Source organism: Rattus norvegicus, chromosome 5 (assembly GCF_021556685.1).
Source record: "Rattus norvegicus strain SHRSP/BbbUtx chromosome 5, alternate assembly SHRSP_T2T, whole genome shotgun sequence".
In the NCBI taxonomy this organism is placed as follows: domain Eukaryota; kingdom Metazoa; phylum Chordata; class Mammalia; order Rodentia; family Muridae; genus Rattus; species Rattus norvegicus.
The window spans coordinates 129,028,776-129,047,618 of NC_141538.1; the positions used below are offsets into that span (position 1 = coordinate 129,028,776).

An 18,843-nucleotide genomic window follows, 5' to 3' on the forward strand; every position below is an offset into this window, starting at 1 on the left:
TTGTTGTTGTTTTCTGTTTGTTTGGTTGGTTGGTTGGTTGGCTGGTTGGTTTTTCTGAGGCAGGGTCTCTGTAGCTTTGGCTTTCTCGAAACTAACTCTGTGGAGCAGGCTGGCCTTAAATTCACAGAGATCTGGCTGCCTCTGCCTCCTGAATGCTGAGATCAAAAGCATGCCCCACCATCACTGGCTGAACTCAAACCTTTTTTTTTTAATCTTTGGTGTCCAGGTCTACACATGCACCTGCATGGAGCTAGTGTTCAGATGTAAGCATCCTAGTAGGAATAAAGGTGTTTCAAAGAAAAGCAACATGTCCTCCCTTTGCCTATCACACAGCCAAAACACAGACAGGATACTCCGCTAGTCTCATGCTAGTGGAAAGATAAGAAGGGGACCCTTGGCTAGAGGACAACTCAAGGGGTGCTTGCCCCTCAGAAAAAGATTTCACAGTTATGGCAACTTGTTGGGCCACCTCTCAGGACAGACCAGTGCCTGGGCAATGATGGGTCAGTGATGGGTGGGACCACACCTTAACTGGAGTAATTTAGTTATATATACATCTTGCTTTCTATTTAAACCTCAATCTTGCATCAGGACCTTGAATATGAACTTGGAGAGGGGTCACTACACTAGGCTTGCTTCTTTCCCCTATGTGGCCATATTAAATAAATCTCCTTTCTCTACACACACACACACACACACACACACACACACACACACACACACACTCATTCACACTCTCACACTCTCACACACACCACACACCACACACTCACACTCACACACACACTCATTCACACTCACACACAGTCACACCACACACTCACACAGTCACACACTCTCACACATTCACACACACTCACACACACTCATACTCACACACTCACACACACTCACACTCACACACACTCTCACACTCTCACACACACTCACACACCACACACTCACACTCACATACACACTCACACACTATCACACACTCACACACTCTCTCACACACATACCCCCCACACCATACACACATACCACATACACATACACGCTCTCACACACATACCCACACACACACCACACACACTCACACACATTCACACACACTCACACACTCATACTCACACACTCACACACTCACACTCACACACACTCACACTCACACACACTCTCACACTCTCACACACACTCACACACCACACACTCACACTCACATACACACTCACACACTATCACACACTCACACACTCTCTCACACACATACCCCCCACACCACACACACATACCACATACACATACACTCTCTCACACACATACCCACACACACCACACACACTCACACACACATTCACACTCACACACACTCACACTCACACACACTCACACACTCATACTCACACACTCACACACACACACATGTATATTTTAGACAGGGTTTTGTTATGTATCCTGTGGACTATGCTCATGGGTCTGAAGCACTGGGGCCGTGGCATGGTCAGAAGTGTTAGACTCCCTGGCAGCGGTGTGGTAGGTGGTCGTGAGCTGCCTGACAAGGGTGCTGGGACTGAGGGAGGTGCCTCAGCAAGCAGTGTGCACTCTTTCCTGCTAAGCCATCTCTTCAGCTCCCTTAGGTTTGTTTGTTGAAGACAGGGTCTCTAGTCTGGCTGGCCGCAAACCCACTGTGTAGACGTAAACTTGACTCCTGATCCTTCCGCCTTCTGTACCTCCAGAATGCTGGATTGATAGGCAGGCATCCCAAGCCAGGCCCAACACAACTTTTAAAAGCTTTGTTTCACTTATACACTTTAAATTTCAAAAAGTTTTAATTATCATTTTAAAATGTTTTTTAAAATTATGTATCATTGGGGTCTGCTATGGATGTCAGTGCCCAACCTTGTAGTGTTGATTTTCTCTTTCTCCCTTTTCTGTGGGTTCCGAGGACTGAGCTCAGGTCAGCAGGCTTCCATGGAAAGTGCTTTTAGCCACTGAACTCTCTCCTCCGGCCCCTCCTATACATCTGCCTGAGGCCTGTACTCCTAGAATCAGGTTCCAAATAGACACATACATACATACATACATACATACATACATACATACATACACGAAGAAAAATGGCTAGGAAATATAATGTACAAAAGACATGTATGGCTCTGTATATTCGAGGGAACAATGCCTATTTCTGATTACATATAATATACTGAGAGGAAAGGAAACAGACATAAATCATTAAGTCTCAAGAAAGAACTAAAAAGGTGTAGTAGAGGGGGTTGGGGATTTAGCTCAGTGGTAGAGCACTTGCCTAGCAAGCGCAAGGCCCTGGGTTTGGTCCCCAGCTCCGAAAAAAAAAGAAAAAAAAAAAAAAAAAAGGAGTAGTAGAAAAAAAACCATCTCGGGTGGATGACATGGTTCAGCGGATAAAAGCAATTGCTGCCAAGGCTGATGGCTTGAGTTCTATCCCAGGAACTTGCATGGGGCGAGGAGAGAGCTGATTCCCACAGGTTGCTCCCTAATCGCCGCACATGCGCTGTGTTATGTGTGCCCCTCCATCCAATTAAAAAAAAATCCTCTGCTCTGTGGTGCAACAGAAAAGGCACTTGGAAGCCTTGTGGACCAGGTGGTATCCAGGGCCTATAAGGAATTTGGGGGGATGCCAACTTCTAGGGGGGCTTCCAGCCTGGGGTGACCAAGATGAGACAAGACACTGAGCCACGGCACACGGCTTCAGGAGACAGTGGGGTGCTTGCTTTAGTGGAAGAGCGTAAGCTAACAAATGATTTACAAAACAGAAAGAAAAGCTGGTTCAACAAGGGGTCAATATCTCCCCCATGCAGAGGCCCCATGCTGTCCACCGAGGCTCGGTAGCTGAGGACCACTCTCCAAGATGCTCCAATCCTGGACTCAAATCCATAAGCAGAAACCTTCCTTAATGCAAACTGTCTCTGCTTTGAGAAGGCAAAACAGCACACACAACAGAATCCAACGGTAGGGATAACCGTTCACCCCTCAGGCTGCCCCATGGCTGCCCTAGGAACCCGCATGGGGCAAGTCCAACTATGAGGCTACTGAGACAAGGTCTGCTCCAGCCTTCTCTGACTCGTCACCACAGAATACAGCCTTCAGCTTATCATACCTCAACACAGGCCTCTTCAAGAGACCAAAAGACAAAAGGACGGCCTTTACCATTATTCTAACAGTTCAAATGTAGCAACAACAACAAATTACTTAGTTTATCAAAGCTACAGGCATTTTTATATGGTGTTCAGGAGGTTATCACTAGGGACAATGAGGTAGATGGTTGTAAGTTCAAGGCCAGCAGGGGCTATATGAGGAGATCATATTTCTAAATGGAACTAAATGGGGCTAGGGAGGTGGCTCGGTTGATAAAGGACACAAAGACTTGAGTTTGGTTCCCAGAATATATATAAGAAGTCAGAGGTGAATCCTGGAGGGCAGAGACAGGAGGATCCCTAGCCTCTCTCTCCAACCTGTCTGGTGAGAGATCTTATGTTCTGTATGTATTGCTATATCCTCAAACTTGTGGATTAAATGGTTCACATTTCTCCCCATCAGGGATAAGAGAAGAAAAGCAAACCCTACTGCACGGCTTTCCAGAGTCAGTGACTTCTGGCCTGGATACTGGTGAAGAAAGTCCACCCTTTCTTCGGGGGCTGACTACTAGGAATCTGACCATGCTCCAGTGAGTACGTGGACAACACGAAATGAACTTGGATTTTCTTTTCCTCTTCTTTTCTTTGCCTGTGTGTGTGTGTGTGTGTGTGTGTGTGTGTGTGTGTGTGTGTGTGTTGGGGGGAGGGGTGTGAGCGGTGAAGTGGTTAAAAGGAGGGCGTTTGGGCATGGGAAGGCTAGGAGGTGAGAGTGATCCAGGTGCGTGATTCACGGTTCTCAAATAATCAATAGAAAGTAATGAAAGAGTTCTTAGAGGCAAGCGTGGCAGCACACACCTTTTATTCAGCACTTAGGAGGAAATAGGGCAAATTTGAGGCCGGCTTGGTCTACATAGCAAATTCTAGGAGAGTCAAGGGATATCTAGAGAGAGACTGTCTAAAAATAACCAAAAAAAAGGGGTTGGGGATTTAGCTCAGTGGTAGAGTGCTTGCCTAGGAAGCGCAAGGCACTGGGTTCGGTCCCCAGCTCCGAAAAAAAGAACCAAAAAAAAAAAAAAAAAAAAAAGCCAGAAAACAAAACAAAACAAAAAAATATCCAAAAACATCCTGAGAACTCTAGGTGCAACTTGACAAGCATGCAAGGCCTGGTCCTTGCTTGGAGACCCAGTTGAGAACGTATCACCCAAAGGAACTGCCATTTCTGGAATCCTTACTGGGCACCTGTAGTCTGCAAATGCATGTCGACATTGTCTTCTTTTCTCCTGGCTGTGATTAAAATATCTGGTCAATGCAACTTGAGGGAGAAAAGATTTCTTGTGGCTCACAGTTTCAGGGACTAACAGTTTCAGGGACTATCAGTCCATCGTAACCAAGAAGGCACAGTGGTGGGACTGGCTCCTGGCTAAGGTGTTATGTGGTGGCTGGGTCACACTGTGGAAGTAGTCTGTGTGTGGCAGCTGAGGTCATACTATCAGAGCAGTCTGAAAGAAGAGACTGAGGTCCAGCCAAAATCCTGAAGTCCTGCTCCTACAGTCCTATATTTGTCCTGTATGTAAAGGGTTCCATAACCCAACCAAAATAATGCCACTAGTTAGAAACCAAGTGTTCAGGTATATACTTGTAGGATTAATGGTGGGGTCTTATGTCAGCTCCTCCACAGGCTCAGGCCGTTGGGGAGGCTAGACATGGAAGTTTGACCGAGCTTACTGCTCGCCACCACTGGGCGGGTTTCCGGCTGTGAGAAGCCAAGGGACACCGCTCCGGGGTGGGGAAGCACAGTCTGTGGCATGGGACACAGCCGAGCTGGCTCAGGGGTCCCCGGACCTGTCCCCGGGGAAGCCATCAGATTCTCAGGCTCTTGGGCATCCAGGAGCCTCTGGGAAGCTGCAGAACAGAGTGGGGGGCCCTCCGGGTTGAATGTAGCCCGGGGCAGAGGGGGAGATGGAGGCGCTGGTCTAGTGCAGGGGAGCGTCCTTGGCTGGATGGCAGTGGGCTTGAGCTTGGTGGCGGAGTTTGCTGGGAGCGTAGGGAGGTCTTCTGTGGGGAGATTAGACAGCGGCTCTAGGCAAAGGGCTTCTCTGTGGCTCCCCACAGCAGATCCCATGAAAAGAGATAGTCCTTGGTTTCAAGGCGTTTATTGTCATGGTGGAAAGTGGATGAGTAAAACCGTACCCCACTTCTAGCATGGACCTTTTGCCTGGAGGAGTGTCTGGGAAGAAAAGTTCATTGCTAAGCCCCCAAGCCTTTAGCTACCTCATTATAATGGAGAACTGTCTTGGGCCTACTTGGCCTGTAGTCCTCTACCTGTGAAGGGGCGTGGCGTTGCCCTTACATGATTGATGGTCACAAATCTATGGAGGGCTGCAGGCCAGTGACTGGCCTGGTTTCCTGGGAGTTTAGGAAAACGCCTAGGGTTCCTTTCAGGGTCACGGGTTTTGAACCTCAGCTCAATCAGGAACCAGGGTGTAATTTCACTGTCCCACACATACCTGTCCGGGATAGCTCACATTTAAATTATAACAATATCCTTCACTTATTTCTATTGTAGTGTATAATTGATCGGAATATTTTTATTGAGTATTAATGCACTACAAATCCTCAACACCCACACTAATTACTGACAACGTTTACTTCTAGTTTATTATTTGTGTTTTTATTTAGTGTGTTCTCTCTCTGTGTGCCTTTCTTTTTGCCTCTCTGGGAATAGAGTCTTGCAAGTGTTTGAACTCTGAGTCTTTCTGCTATCACACTCCCTAAGAATGCGTGTCTTTTGTAGTTAAGAAAAAAATAACAAAAACGACAAACGCATTTGGCCTAGGATTCCGTGGGCTAGACATTTATGTCGAACTCAAGTTTTATTATCACAGATAATGTTTGTTTACATGTGGAAAACTGTGCGGAGTGCTTCCCCTTGGCTAGCACTGCCCCCAGGCATGTTCATGGGTATTAGACGCTAATCCTCACAGCCTCCCTGTGAGGTAAGACTTGGCTGGCTAGGTAGATGACTGCCTCAGAGCCATGCCATATTTCCTTTGGCTAGAGGCCTGCTGGCGGGTGATGTGCTGTTAAGAACTCTCATTGGCCAGCAGTGCCTGTTCGTTGCCCTTGGATTCAAATCATCCAAGTCTTAGGCTCGTCCTCTGAGGGAGCGAAGGGAAGAGAAGCATTGGCTCTCTGCCCTTGAAGCACCACTTGAGTTTGCTGAGGAATGGGGGTTTCAGGGGGACCCAGTCACAAGTCTTCTCGTTTCTGAAGGATGAGCTTCATCACCTGCTCTGTAATACGGGGCTTGATCTCCTCCACCGGCACAGTGGGATCCCATGCCCCCACCACCTTTCCGTCTGGGGCCACTAGGTACTTCCAGAAGTTCCAGGTGGGCTCCTTCCCAGAAGTTTCTAGAGAAAAAGGGAGCAGAAGATCAGTGTGCCTCTCTGTATCCTCTCCTGGAATCCCTCCGTTGGTATCATTCTGGTGCCCAGGCTTTACCTAGACTCCTTAAATCAGAGCCTTGGAGAACAAGACCCAGCTATGAGCACCTTTGAAAGCTCTCCATAGATCCCAGTGTGGGATCCAGATTGAGAGAGATTACTTTAGGAGCCTGGGAAGTACCTGATACCACACCATCAATCCCCCCTTTACACAACCCCCAAATAGTCACGCCTTGTTCTCCAAGTCTGTTTTGTTTCCAGACAGGATTCCGTGTAACCCAGGCTACCTTAGTCTTGCTATTCAATGTGGATGGGTAGCCTTGGAATGCCTTCTCCTCCTTGCTCTACCTCCCAAGTATAGGCCTGCACCATGATGACCTGCTTCCAATGAAATCTTAATGGTGACTCAAGGTTAGCCATGTACCGATACAGTCCAAATCACTGTCAAGTGAATTTTTGGGTCTTGCTTGAGTAGAGCTCAGGTTTGCGCAATTATAAGATCTTTCCAGGTGCTTCTAAAGCAAGGGCCAGATTGATGAACAATCATAGGAACTGGGAGAAAACTAACAGAACACGTAGGATGGGGAATGATGACTTAACAAAAACACAGAGCTAATGGATCTCAAAATTCACAAGGGATTCCTCTGCAACTGAGGAATTAAGGCACTTTACATTATTTTTCTTTCTTTATTTTAAAAAATTTATGTAAGTGTTTTGCTTACATGTATGTCTGTACACTGTATACGCATAGTGCCTAAGAAGGCCAGAAAAGGGCATTGGCTTCCATGGGGCTGGAATAGCAGGTGGCTGTCAGCTGTCATGTGGGGACTAGGAATCAACCTGGGTTTGATTCTGGACAAGCAGCCAGTGCTCTTAACCTCTGAACCATCTCTCTAATCCCAGAATCCCACTTTAAAAAAGAAAAATATATATATTCTGCCTCTGGTGTGTGTGTGTGTGTGTGTGTGTGTGTGTGTGTGTGTAAGAGAGAGAGAGAGAGAGAGAGAGAGAGAGAGAGAGAGAGAGAGAGATATCTATCCATCCCCTGGAATTGGAGTACACAACAGTTGTGAAGTGCCATGTGGATGCTGGGAATTGAACCCAGGTCAGGTCTTTTGGAAGAGCAGCCAGTGCTCTTAACTACTAAACCAACTCTTTAGACCCTCAGAATCCCAGTTTTTTTTAAAAAAAGATTTATTTATTGTATTTATATGTGAGTACACTGTAGTTGTCTTCAGACACTTCAGAAGACAGCATCCTATTACAGATGTTTGTGAGCCACCGTGCGATTACTGGGATTTGAACTCAGGACCTCTGGAAGAGCAGTCAGTGCTCTTAAGCACTGAGCCATCTCCCCAGCCCAAATCCCACTTTTTAATGAGCAGTCTCAGACCATCAAATGTTTTGTTTTTAGCCCCCTCCCCTGACTATCAAATGTTTGAGCCTTACTGAACCCAGCCTGCTTCTTATATAGATAGCCACTCCTAAGAAGAAAAGATAAACTTCAGGGCAGTGGAGGTGCATGCCTTATGCCTTTAGTCCTCTCACTTGGGAGGCAGAGGCAGTGGAATCTCTGTGAGTTCCAGGATAGCCTGGTCTACAGAGTGATAGCCAGGGCTTCCAGGATAGCCAGGGTTGCTAAACAGAAAAACTCTGAGAGAGAGAGAAGAGAGAGAGGAGAAAGAGAGGACACAGAGAGAGAATGAGAATGAGTGAACCTGTGTTGTAAACCCTACTCCTTAACAAAATGAGCTACCTGCCTAACGTTCCAGGTAGCGCTGTACAGCTGTCCCGCCTGATAAGACCTAAACAGCCATAGCACAGTGACACTGAAACACTGCCTGAATGGCCACGGAGCCCCACTCCCCATATACACAAAAGCAGCCCCTTAGATCATCTCTGAGCAGTTTCTCTACTGTCTTATCTGTTGCACACAGACCACAGGATACCTAACAACCTCTACTGCCTCCTTCTGCCCTGATGAATTCATTCGCAGCCCACACCATCTTGCCTGTCACCATTATTCCAGACGGGGCATTAAGCTGAACTTTTCAGCTTAAGAGAAGGTTTCCCTTTAGCATAGAGACTTTGACTCAGAACAAGAGACTTCCAGTTATCTTGGCCAGCCTCCTCCAGGCTTGTGGCATCCTGTGGTTGTGCCTTGGTTTCTCTATCCAAATCTATAAGCTCATTTAGTGGCAAAGGCATGATGACCTGTCTCATTCCAGGAGTCCCCTGAGAGTGAAGATAAGATCTCAGGGAAGGACTAGGGTGAGACAGCATTCGGTTTCCTCCAAGGATCAGGAAGAGAAAGGTGACCCAGCCAGTCACCAGCTTCATTGCCCCAGCCAGGGAGGGAAGGTGAGGGGGAGAAGGGACAGTACTCACGGGTTAGGTATTTGAAGGCAGGGTGGGCACCAGTGCCAGTGACTGCGATCTTGCTAAACATGGGGAAAGAGACACTGTAGGTGCGGCGGGCAAAGTTCTCAATCTCCCTGTTGCTGTCTGGTTCCTGTTGGCCAAACTGGTTGCAAGGGAAAGCAAGCACGTTAAAATGGTAGGGGCCCAGGTCCCGCTGCAGCTGCTGCAAGGCTCGGTAGTTCTGGTCTGTGAAGCCACATTCGCTAGCTACATTCACCACCAGGGAAACCTGCACGGTAAAATCAAACAGAAAGAAGAAAGATCAGAGCCACATACAATCCAGCAAAAAGGCATGCACTTGTATCTGCTCTGGTTTGTTCACAGAGGTGACTTCTTCACACATGCAAGGATGCCATGTACGTGTGTGTGTGTGTGTGTGTGTGTGTGTGTGTAAAATCTTCATATAAACACACCCACACACAAAAGCAAGCACGTAGGGGTCTAGATGCATGTACACACATACATGAGTGTCTGTCACCGTATGCACACAATTTACTGAAATTAATATGCACATGCTCTATGATTCAAACCTACATTAGCTAGTAGAACATGTACCCACAAATACACACAGCACATTCACAGAGAGGCATGCACACCGGGAGCTCATGTCAGTAGGTGATTGTGGGGAGGAGATAGGCACACTTGGGTTCAGTTTGGTTCAGTCAGCTGGGTGCTTCCAGAAATTCCAGATGCGCTCCTTCCTGGAAGTTTCTAAAGGAAAAGGAAACAGAGCTGTGTGTCTCTCTGTACCCTTCCCTGGAAGGAGCTGCCAGCACCTGGATACATAGACAGAATGACTGTCCCCCAGTACGATCCCTTTTGATCTCCTCCCTTCCAGCAAACAAATACTTAGTTTGCTCACTGAGCTCTAATTTTTGTAAAGGCTTTAGGCAGTAAATACAAAGGGAGCTGATAGAACTGATATAATGTACTTAGGATTGTGGCATGAGTGCCACATTTCCAGCTTCTAGCTCTGAATTATTAAAAGATTAAACTCCTTTGCCTGGGAGCCCTAGTCCTATCTCCATGGCTGCTTTTGAGACAAGTTGGGATGATATCACCTGGCTACCCAATGAAGATCATTTCCCGGGGTCAGTCTGGAACTCTGGACACAAATTGCTCAGGTCTCAGATTCAGCAGTACTAAAACTATGGGTCTCCCTGTGGGGAGCTGTCCTGTTTATCGTAGAGTATTTGGCATCCTATTTGGTACATCCTAGCCTGTACCCACTAGATACCTAGGTTTGACAACCAAAAATTTTTCCCCCTGGGGTTGTGGCTCACATCTGTGATTCCAGTCCTAAGGGGGCTGAGGCAGCAGAATTTCAAATTTCAAATTTCAGCCGAGACTACACAGTAAGACTGTCTCTTTAAAAGAAAAGAAAAAAAAAAGTTGCATGTCTTTGATCCCTGAATGTAGCATACGAGATAGAGGCAAGGGATCTCTGTGAGTTCAAGACCAGCCTGGTCTACATAGCAAGTTTCAGGCCAGGCACTGCATAATGAGATCCCGTTCTCAAAACAAAACACTGGAGAGATGAGGATGTGCCCCCAAGTCTGACAATCTGAGTTCAATCCCAGGGCCCCACAGAATCTCCACCATGACACAACAACAGGCATGCACACACACACATATGCACACACACACAAACACACACACACACACACACACACACACACCCCGAGCACACACCCACACAAAAATGTAATAACAAAGATCTTTTTTATCCCCAAAACAGAGTTTCTTTGTGTAGTCCTGGCTTTCCCCCAACTTTGTAGAGCAGGCTGGTCTCAAACTCCTAGAGATCCACCTGCTTCTGCCTCCCAGGGGCTAGATTAAAGGTGTGCGCCACCAGCACCTAGCTAACAATAAGAATCATTGAGCTAATTAGATCTATCACTCTGCCTGGGGTGATAAAAAAAGATTAGAACTCTCTCCTTCCCCAGTTAAGGGTCTCCCACCTTCTATCCTGCTGACCTTCATTGAAAGCATTAAAAAGCTTCCTTTTATCCTGTATCATGTGTTTCCCTAGTCTTTGTGAAGGGGGAACTCTTGCTTCTTAGACTCTTCACAGACTCAGATGTACATAAAGAAGCAAATAAAACCTCTCTCTCTCTCTCTCTCTCTCTCTCTCTCTCTCTCTCTCTCTCTCTCTCCCTCTCTCTCTCTCTCTCTCTCTCTGATACATTCCACCCTATAGGTAGATACATATGCCCTCCCAAGAAGTGACTACCTCAACATTCATGCTCAACCACGGGCAAGTGACTGCCCTTCCACTTTTCCTTACACCCAGTGTCAGGTGTGTAGTAGGGAGACAGCGAATGGTCATTAGTGAACGGATGAAGGTGTGGCCCAAGCAGCAGGCCCAGCTTAGGTTAACCAGCTTCCCTGGGTTGACTGCTCCCTGCTTTCTCTCTGAGCTTAGCACTTAAGGGCAGAGACCCAAGACTTGTCCTGCCAGGATTTAAATTCTAACTCTAGCTCTTAAAAACAAAACAAAATGGGAAGGGTGGTCCTCCACACCATGGTGTGTATGTATGGAGATCAGAGGGTGGCTTGCAGAAAGTGGTTCCCTCCTTTCACCATATAAGTCCTGAGTTTAGGACCTCAGGCTTGGCATACCCACGATTTTACTGGCTCTCTAACTCTATCTTTATTTATTTTAACTTTTTGAGACAAGAGCTCATTACCTAACATACCCGTAGCTGGCCTGTGACTTGCTATATTGGCCAGACTGGTTTTGAATTCAGATATCTGCTTGCTTCTGCCACCCAAGTGCTAGGATTAATTGTGTGCAGGCTAACTCTGTATCCTATACCTTTTAGTATTTTTAAAGTTCTTTGCTGTTTGTTTGTTTGTTTGTTTGAAACAGGTTTTCTTTGTGTAAGAGCCCTGGCTGTTCTGGAACTTATTCTGTAGACCAGACTGGCCTGGAACTCACAGAGTTCTCCCTGCCTCTGGCTCCCAAGCGCTAGGATTAAAGGCCTGTACCATACACTGGCCTTTTTTAAAGCTCTCATTGCTATTGGGATTCCCTGGTTCAGTTTTCAGTGCCTTGTTTATTGTCCTCCCCACCCCAAACTTGATTAAAACATGAACTTGTTTTAATCACTACTGTTTATCTTCAGGGCGTGGGTGTTTAGCTAGTATATAGTAGGTGCTGAATAACAAACAATTAGTTAATGGCTGTCAGAGCTGCTCAGGTGATAAATTGGGGGTCTCTGGGAAGGGGAGGCCTGACTAGTAATAATGGCCTTGCTCTTTGCTGTTCTTTGTCTGGAGTTTTGGATGTTGTCATTGACCTACCATCCATACAGAGCACCTAAAGCTTGCCTAATGCTTCCACACCGTATTCTCACTTGAAATTTATAGCACACTGGTCAGGGCAAGGACTCCCAGTGTCATCGAGACCTTCAAGGCTATTGAGAATAGTTTTGTCCCCAAAGATGCCCTTGCTTGCAGGAAAAGCATACTGAACCATTCTTTTGTGATCCATCCAAATTTGGATGATGGGTTCACATGTCCGTTAGTGTCCAACACCATGTCTTCACACCAGGATCTCCAAGTCCATCTCAAGACACAGAAGATTCTTTGAAGGATTTTAAATTTTTTAATTACTTTTTTTTTTTTTTTTTTTTTTTTTTTGAGATAGAGTCTGTATAGCCCTGGCTTTCTGGAGCTCCCTAAGTAGACAAGACACTAAACTGGCCTTGAACTCACAGACATCAGTTTCTCTCTCTCTCCCTCCGGCTTGCTGGGATAAAAGATAAAAGGCGTGTGCCACCATGCTCCTCTCTTGAGAGGATTCGTCAACACAGTGTAACACCAGAGTCTCTGAACTTTATAGTTTAAAGGCTCCCTGGCCGAGTCAGCCTCATCTAACACCGTTCAGTCTAGCTGTTTGTATCCTTTAAGTACCGGCTATTGAAATCTCTGGTCCCCCTGACCTTTCTTGTTGTTTTGCTTCTATGTCCGGACTTGGCCAGCTCTCTTTGTCTGGATTGATCTGTCTTGCTCAAGTCTTATTTAAAAGACCCAATCCTGACACACTTCCTCCTTACTGTGATTCGGTCTGGTAAGTAAGGGCCGGTCCACTAGCAACTCCATCACAACTGCTCTCTAAGGGGTGGGCCTTGGAAGGCTCAAGGATGGGAGGGGTGTGGGTGGGGTTCTCTTACAACTTGGATTGCTTTCGAATGTTCTGTCTTCGCTCTCAGGGGCTGAGGGTGGATTCTAAGAATCATGAAAGGGTCCATTTCAGGTGGTAACTCCCTCCACTGCCCATTTGTCTCTCTGCGTTCTCATTGGACCTACTGTTACAGGCGTAGGCTGGACCGGCAAAAGGCCATAAAGGCTCTTGGGAGAGGCAAAGCGGAGAGTGGAGGGCATTCACCTTCCGGGTGGGATCCTGAGCCTTGCCGAGCTCAGTCAGAGCGGGTAGCTCCTGAGCTGTGCCACGTAGCCGCAGGCCTGAGTGGAAAAAGAGGCCTGGGAGCGCTGAATGCACGGATCGCGCAGCCAGGATGCCCGGGGTGGTGTCCGAGCCGTGGCACACCCAAGACAAGCATCCGGCTGAACCCCTGCCCCGGGGCCCCCTGCAAGCCCCTCCCCACTCTGCGCCAGGCCCGCAAGGGACCGTCACTCACCGAGCCGCGGTACTTCTCCAGCGACACCAGCTTGCCCCGGATGTTCACCGCCTTGAAGTCGTAGAAGTCTTGCTCGGATTGCGTGCAGGCCGCGGCCCACAGGAGCAGCCACGCCGTCGCCACAGCCGCAACCATGGCTCACTTCCGAGGTGGCGACTTGGCGAGGGCAAAGACAAGGCAGACGGGACCCCAGCGTTGGGGGCGGGAAGAGGCGGCCCGCTGGGCAGGACGCGCCCCTTCGCAGATGCCTCTGCAGGCGCAGAGTCCTGGCTCTGGACCTCAGTTTCCCTATCTGTGCTCCGCCGGTCAGCTTCAGATCGCCGGATCCCGTTTTCTTGAGGCTGAGCCCAAAATTCGCTCAAGCTCAAACTCAAGATGCAGAGACTTAATAGGGAGATAGAGGAGAAAATCTTTGCGTGAGGATTAGCTTCTAGTGCCTGACCTTAGGCAGATCGCTCCACCACTCTGAGCCCCAATTTCTTCACAGGAATACACCTAGTTAGTGTAGAATTGGGAGTACTGGACTGTAACAGGATAGTGATGGAAAACAATTTGATAGCTGAAAGATGTGTACAAACTTTAGGTTAAGGGGTGTAGCGTTTCTCCCAAAGGGAGAAAGAAGTCAGACAAGTCTGGGAGACCAGAATCTAATGCGGTTTGAATTCCAGCCATGCAGGGGGGTTAAGGAGAGCTTGCCTATCTAGTCAATCACTGGATTAGTGTCTCCTGACAGGAGATGCAACAGGAGCCAAGAAGGCCCCGTATCTGGAGCAGCTGACAGTTAAAGGCTTTGTGGACACTAACATGGCTAGCAGCTGGATTCTCAAGTTAGTGACAAGAGACCTGGACAGCATGCTACAGCATTTCCCAGGCTCAGAAATTGCCAATGATACCCATAAAGGGGCCAAGCGTCCGGTGGTGACTTAGTATGACTCATTTGGGGTACGGGTTCTATGCCAAGTTCAGCTTTAGGTGTCTCTTGTGCAGTGATGAACAAGATGTGTGCTTTCTATTCAGAGGGAGATAAGGCACCAAATAATTCACAGTTAACTCTAAAACTGCTGTTGTAGCAAGTACTGTACCACAGTACAGTAACAAAGCTGAGGGTGTGTGTGTGGGCAAATGAAAGGAGGTTTGAACTGAATTCTGACAAATGAATAGAAATTATTCTGGTAAAAGCAGGAAGCTTGTGCAGAGGTTTCCAGGGAGAGTGAAATATGATACACTGGGCAACGAAGGCTAGTTTGGCTGACAGGAAAGAACGCTTGGGGGTGGGGGAGGCGGGGGGGAGGGCTGGGGAGGGGAGGTAGGAGTGAGGTCAGGCGGCCTAGTGGGCCACAATAAAGTTTACAGGTTTACCAGGCATGATAGCCAATGCCTTTAATCTCAGCATCTGGGGGACAGAGGCAGGCGGATCTCTGAGTTAGTGGTCAACCTGGTCTATGTACATAGTACTAGGCCAACTGTGTGTGACTTCATAGTGAGACATTGTATTAAAAAAATTACAAGCTTTAAACCAAGAAATGAAGTTTTGCTTTTTGATTCTGCTGCTTAAGCATCTTAGTGAGGCCCACCTATAGCAGATAGGTCCCTCTGGCTTTCCTGTGATGCTTTATACAGGAAAAGGCAAGAGCAGATGCTGAGGAAGAAGAAACTGTGGAGCTTTAAGGCCCAGTGATGGTCACAGCAGAGAATGTAGTGAGAGAGAAATGGGATAGTTAAAGTCAGGCAGGCTGAGCAAGTGAAGGCTTTAGAGTTGGGGTGGGGCAGTGACTATGAAGGCACAGAGTCTGAGGGGAGGGTTTGGCTGTTTGAATTAAGAAGGGGTGAGGCAGATGAGTCTGGGGGAGTCTTCAGGGGCCATCTGGGGAAAGGCTGTGAGTACCACCTCACAAGGCTACCAGATGTGTACACAAGGTGACATGGTAGGATTTGAACTCCCAGCCCTCAGATTTCAGAATATGCTGTCTTTCTCTACCACCAAGATGGCTTCTTTCTTCAGGAGCAGACAACTTAACCAGCAGAGGTGGGGTACAGGACAAAGTTGCTCCAGACAAGGTGAAGGCCTAAGCAAGCTTCCCTACTCTTCTGTCTCCTTATCCCAACCTTTTGGGAGTCTTGAGGCCTATGATGGGTCTTCTTAGCATAATAGTTGAGCTGACAGTAATGTTGTATAGTTATCCATTTCCACAGCTGCCTTGCCCACTGGGGGTACCTCTGAGGAAGGCCTGTGCTTAGATCATCCCTGTGTCCTCTCTTCATACACAAGATACTCAGTAAATGTTTACCTTTTGTAAACCTTCTGGTGACTTCTGCTCCATGTCCATGCTAGAATCTGATAGGAGGTGCTGTTGATTTTAGCCAACAGAACATAATCCGTTACTATATTTTCAGTCCGCTACATATTTCTGGTGTTTCTAAGAGAGCATAGTTATTTCTGGGTGGCACATCTAACAACTGGGAGACTCAAAGACTGAGTCAAATTGCACTAAATCTCAGAGGAGCACTCGAAAGCGTTGGAGACTTGTTATGGGATCCCTAGCTCTCCTCATGGATATTTATGTGCTCAACTTGTTCATCAGACTCCTGAGTATCTAATGTGGAACTATTTTAAGAGCTTTTAATATAGTGCAAAAATAAAATAAAATTATTGGATTTACATTCCACTAATAGGAGAAAAGACTAAAAACTAAAACATATAATAGAAAACCTGTGGCACTTTATAGAATGAGAATAGGGCAGAGGGGTAATGTGCCGGATGGAAAGGGAATCAAGATCTTGTATGCTGCTTTGTCCCTTGTGTCCCTTGTGGCTCACCTTGCAAGGGACTGAAGGATAGACACACAAACACACACAGTAAACCTGGGTGGTGGGGTTTTAAACAATACTGTTACCACTGTTGCTCGAAACCACAGTGTGTCTGTTAGGTACAGCACAGGGGGAAGGGTTAATTGGTCTCCTAGGCCTCTGTAGGCAAGCACACTCAGGCTGTCAACATCCTGGGGGAGGAAGCTATATCCTTTGACACACAGTGGTCAATCGCTCATAAGCACTCATACTCAGTTTTCTGAAGAAAACTGCCACCCCTCTTGAGCCTGGTCCATAAGTAATGGCTTTGCCAATTTCCCATGGGCCAGTTGGTCTCAGAGTCCTCAGCAGGCCAGTGGAAGGTCCAAGAAGCCAGTAGTCAGTGTATGCCGGAATCCTGAAGAAGTGGGCTTTGATGTTGGTGAAGGAATAGACTTGCCAGTAAGAGTGACAGTCATCAGGCAAAGGGAACAAACTTTTCCTCCATGTTGTTTATGGAGATGTCAGCAAAAGATGTAGCCCAGATTAACGGTGGGTCTCTCCACCTCAAAAGATCCAGATTTAAAGTGGCTCTTCTCATTTCAAATGATTTAATAATAATAATAAATATCCCTCACAGGTGTACCTGGCCTGTTTGGGTTTTAGTTCATTCCAGATAGAGTCTCATTGACAACCAAGACTAACCATCACAGGTCCACTTATTGTCATATTTTCTTATGTCACACTTAATTTCCAGATAAAACAGTAACCAGAGCATAATTACACCTAACATGATTTAACTATCCCATGTACAATTGCAAACACATTATATATTTAACCAGGTCATAACTACATCTAACATGGTATATCTATCCCTTGTATAACAAGGGATTAATATGTTACAATACACTAAATAGTTTAGAATAGATCGCAATGTCCCTCGAGGGACAGTTTTTTTTGGATACATCCAAACTTAAATATGATAATCGCTATATTCTTCTAATGAGTATTACATTACATGATAAATCAGGGAAAGAAAAATAAATGTCTATGCAAGCATAGTTGTAACAAAATATGAATAGAAAACTCATGTCCATTATAATCCTTATTTCTGCAATTGGACACATGGCCTTAGCTGGTATTTATAAATCTTCCTCTACTATCCAGTCTGTGTTTCCTCCACCCTCAGCTAGCTCCTCATGAGGTCTTGGTTCTTTTTCCTGGATAAATGACCCTTCCTTTCATTCCTGAAAGGTCTGTGTCCTTTGTCATCCTGCCTGGATTAAGCAGTTGTAGTTTCCCATTGACTTTAATCACAGGACATGGCAGCAACAAGAGATGCTCTGAAATATCTCCTGTACTCCAGACATAAATGTTCCTATGTCTATTGTGGAAAGCAACCCCATTTTCCCTTGGGTCTGGATCAATCTTTCTTACTAACTGCTATTCCTTTTCTTTTCTTTTTTTCTTTTTTTTTTTCTTTTTTTCGGAGCTGGGGACCGAACCCAGGGCCTTGCGCTTGCTAGGCAAGTGCTCTATCGCTGAGCTAAATCCCCAACCCCTGCTATTCCTTTTCTTAGCCTGTTGGTTTAAGGGCTTCAGAAGCCCAAAGTGGCCAGGGTGTTATCTAAGTTTCCAATTCAATGGACTGTTGTGGCTCCTACAGGAGTGCTCCCCAATCTGGAACCAAACCTTCTCGGCCAGCAGAACTTAAGCTCACTGAAACAGAAAGCAAAACATATTCCTGGCGGATTACTAGGGGTGGAATCATTTCCTTTCCCACCTCTTGATTCCTGGACCCGTGGGCCCTAGCTATGGGAGAAACCATACCCTATATTAGAGGATGATTCAAAACATATACTGCGGTCTAGAGATCCTTGCTCCAGGGATCTAGGCTGCTCCCATTTAATCGGCACTATAACTTTGTCTTCAAAGGGCTGTTCCGGGGTTGGGGATTTAGCTCAGTGGTAGAGCCCTTGCCTAGGAAGCTCAAGGCCCTGGGTTCGGTCCCCAGCTCCAAAAGAAAAAGAAAAGAAAAAAAAAAGGGCTGTTCCAAGTTTCTAACAGGCCAGCTACTTCAGAATGATGGAGAACATGGTAAGACCAGTAGGTTTCATGATCTTGGGTCCACTGTCATATTTCTCTGGCTGTGAAGTCAGTTCCTTGGCTAGAAGCAATGCTGTGTGGAATCCCATGATGATGGATAAGGCATTCTGTAAGTCCACAGAATGTTGTTTTGATGGAAACATTCTGTGCAGGAAAGGCAAACTCATAACCAGAATAAGTATCTATTTCCATAAGGATAAAGCATTGTCCTTTCAATGAAGTCAAGCTACTACCAGGTGCCATATCTGGAGCTCAGTGTTGGTTTATCGTGAGTGCAGCTCTGACACTCAGCTGTACCAGGTCAGCCTTGGTTAGTGGAGGCCCATGTTAAATCCACATGTA

At 46.6% G+C, this 18,843-nt stretch overlaps 2 protein-coding genes across 2 annotated transcripts in view; one reads left to right on the top strand and one right to left on the bottom strand.

Moving 5' to 3' along the window:
• The window catches only part of Tut4 (terminal uridylyl transferase 4), a 180,483-nt gene that overhangs the window by 13,061 nt on the left and 148,579 nt on the right, over positions 1 to 18,843 (top strand). The window contains exon 2 of the mRNA XM_087549192.1: positions 3,559 to 3,685. The gene's annotated coding sequence lies outside the window, so the exon portion shown is untranslated. The remainder of the gene's footprint in view (positions 1 to 3,558; positions 3,686 to 18,843) is intronic.
• Positions 5,929 to 13,801, bottom strand: Gpx7 (glutathione peroxidase 7). Its single transcript, NM_001106673.1, has 3 exons — positions 13,609 to 13,801; positions 8,930 to 9,191; positions 5,929 to 6,508 (listed from the first exon to the last, which is right to left on the bottom strand). Exons 1-3 carry the CDS (start codon positions 13,741 to 13,743, stop codon positions 6,345 to 6,347), a joined length of 561 nt encoding a protein of 186 aa, NP_001100143.1. The 5' UTR covers positions 13,744 to 13,801; the 3' UTR covers positions 5,929 to 6,344.

Excerpts from the sequence above, each read along its gene's own strand:
- Gpx7 (NM_001106673.1), bottom strand. The coding sequence starts at position 13,743 with ATGGTTGCGGCTGTGGCGACGGCGTGGCTGCTCCTGTGGGCCGCGGCC. Across the intron at positions 9,192-13,608 it reads TGGAGAAGTACCGCGGCTCG|GTTTCCCTGGTGGTGAATGT; the intron begins GTGAGTGACGGT and ends TTTACCGTGCAG. Across the intron at positions 6,509-8,929 it reads TGCCTTCAAATACCTAACCC|AAACTTCTGGGAAGGAGCCC; the intron begins GTGAGTACTGTC and ends CTTTTTCTCTAG.